The sequence below is a fragment of the Mandrillus leucophaeus genome, unplaced genomic scaffold, assembly GCF_000951045.1.
Source record: "Mandrillus leucophaeus isolate KB7577 unplaced genomic scaffold, Mleu.le_1.0 Scaffold268, whole genome shotgun sequence".
In the NCBI taxonomy this organism is placed as follows: domain Eukaryota; kingdom Metazoa; phylum Chordata; class Mammalia; order Primates; family Cercopithecidae; genus Mandrillus; species Mandrillus leucophaeus.
Genome location: NW_012102787.1, coordinates 2,301,845 through 2,304,332, shown reverse-complemented (window position 1 = coordinate 2,304,332; position 2,488 = coordinate 2,301,845). Strand labels below are relative to the sequence as shown.

Here is a 2,488-nt window from a genome sequence, read left to right as displayed (position 1 = left end):
ATAACTGTACTACACAGCTTAGAATACTAGCAAAACAAAAAATATATAATTTTTTGAAACATTTATTGTTCTGTTCACATCAGAAATTCACACTCTGAAGAGTGTAAACTTTCCTAACAACAAAGCAATATTCTTCAAGCATTAAGGTTATTTGTATAATTTTTTTTAGAAGTCTAACTTACCGAGTACCATCTGCTTTCCAGCTTACTTTATATGGTTTCAGGTCTAAAAGTTTAATATTTTGCTTGTCCATGGAAACAGGCTGTGCTCCAGGGAATCCAGACCTTAAAGAAGAACATGGTATTACTATCGTGGCTGGTATTCATACAAAGCAATACATGTCTTAAACCAATCTCAAATGAATCACACATTTATCACAAGGTTCTCTCTATCATGAGATTAATGTCAACTGGAATAACATCTGCGTTCACAAAAATACTAATAAAAGATTATCATTTTCTTGACATTTTAGAATACAAGTTAACAGAGTTCTAAATTACCACTGCTATAGTATAATCACTGAGCTAATTTTAAAATATTAGTATACATTATCTAAATAGTAAAGCAGGTATGTTTACAAGTCTTGTACTTCAGGAAGAAGTTTAAATCTTGGCTTTATTACCTTACATGATATTCTAGACCCCATATTTCTCCAACATGACACTGCCAACTTGACATAACTGCAAGGTTGGCAACTTTCTCCTCGAAAGATACCCAGAAGTGACAAAACAGGAGAAATGCAGGTCAAGATTAAGGTTTAACACAACATTAAAACCAAGGGTGTAGGTCAAGATTAAGGTTTAACACAACTTTAAAACCGATCTTATTTCTTCATTATTTTCATATTTTAGTTAAAACTACTTCTAGATGATTTATCTGATATTCCTCTAACAGTAATAAAAGTTATTTCCATTAGGAATTCATATTAGGAATTTTTAGCAATAATCCTTTTTCATTACATTCAACCGTATTACAATTCTCTGCCACAGATACCAATGACCAGCAGAAATAACCACAGACCAAGACCTGAGAGCAACAGGTAAGAGCAATGTATGCTCTACTGAATCCACTATGACACGTCTGAAAGGTATTTTCAAGTCGTGGCAGGGAATGCCACAACTTGAATATATTTAAAGCTGATTTTCCTAGACTTCTGATTACAGAAAAACTGGAAAATGAGGCAGATCAAAATTTCACCTCTTCCCTCTTAACAAACTGAGAGACTAGCTCAAACATTAATCAGTAGCAGTAGAGTCAAAGACATGAAACAAATACTAGTCAGTGAAAACAATTTTCTATTACTTTAGGAAAATATGTGAGTCATCTAATTTTGACTCAACTGTCTGGTTACTGCATTGATTCTCTTGAAAGAAATCTGACATCTTTAAAGTATTCTATTGCAAACATACTAACTTCAAGGAGCCAAGAAGATATGCCAATGTTTCTATTAATTTTAAGTGTTGCAAAGTAAGAGTAAATTTTATTTAAAATTTTAAAATATTTATTACCCTTCCCAGCCACAGAATTGATGACACTTCTGCTGTACCTCTCCTAACTTTGGTTGTGTTGTTACTTGAGTTACACCTTTAACAGTAACACCTTCCAAGAAAATAGCGCCCTTTAAAAAAAAAAAGGAAAAACAAGAAAAAGAAAAATATTTTATTAGAGTTCAACTTCATTTACAAAGAAGTGACTAAGAGATAAATTAGTTCGTTTTCACAAATCTTAGCAAGTCAATATATCTAACAGAAATGGTCTGCTGTATAAACTCCCCTAGGATTGTACACTAGTTTTCCTAAATCCAGCACATAGTTTTCTTCAATATACATATGTACTCTACAGGCACTTCTCAAATCATAACAGTAATAATAATTTATCTACCATTTACTGAGAGCCAAGCAGAACGTCTGGCATCTTGCAAATATTCTCTCTAATCCTTACAACACTGAAAAAATAGATTGTATTATATTTATTTGAGAGATGAGTAAATAAGGCATAAAGATTTTATGTAAATCAACTGGTAAAAGACAGAATTTGAACAGGCCTACACTATATCAGTCACCAGTGGAGAGAAGGGAGAAGGAGTTGTGTTATTATGAGTGAAGTATGGACTTTAAGGGGATAAACACCAAAACCTCTACCTTTGTAAACCAGAGTAAGAGTGTAAGGCAAAGTGGCTAAGCCACAGTCATTGGATATATTAACATATTAATAGAACAAAATATTACTCATCATGGAACTTTTAATCTAAATTTTTTAACTCAGAACTACATATTTTGAAATATCACAGCAAAGTAAAGCAGATGGAGAATATCAAACAAATAAGGAACACTTCTGGAAATTTTAAAACCTAAAAAAAATAGTCTAGATGTATGCTACAGTTCTTTTCAGGTCCAGAAAAGGCTGGCATCAGTCTTAAGAAAAATATATAAAACAATTCTAGCTGTTAATGTAATTAGGGAATAAAAATTTAGTCTACAAGCTACAA

The 2,488-nt window shown here is 32.1% G+C and overlaps 1 protein-coding gene across 4 annotated transcripts in view; it reads right to left on the bottom strand.

Moving 5' to 3' along the window:
- The window catches only part of RNGTT (RNA guanylyltransferase and 5'-phosphatase), a 354,163-nt gene that overhangs the window by 279,456 nt on the left and 72,219 nt on the right, over positions 1 to 2,488 (bottom strand). For all 4 annotated transcript variants that reach the window (XM_011984441.1, XM_011984442.1, XM_011984443.1 and 1 more), the window contains one exon: positions 183 to 284. In XM_011984441.1, coding sequence (XP_011839831.1) covers positions 183 to 284 — 102 coding nt within the window. The remainder of the gene's footprint in view (positions 1 to 182; positions 285 to 2,488) is intronic.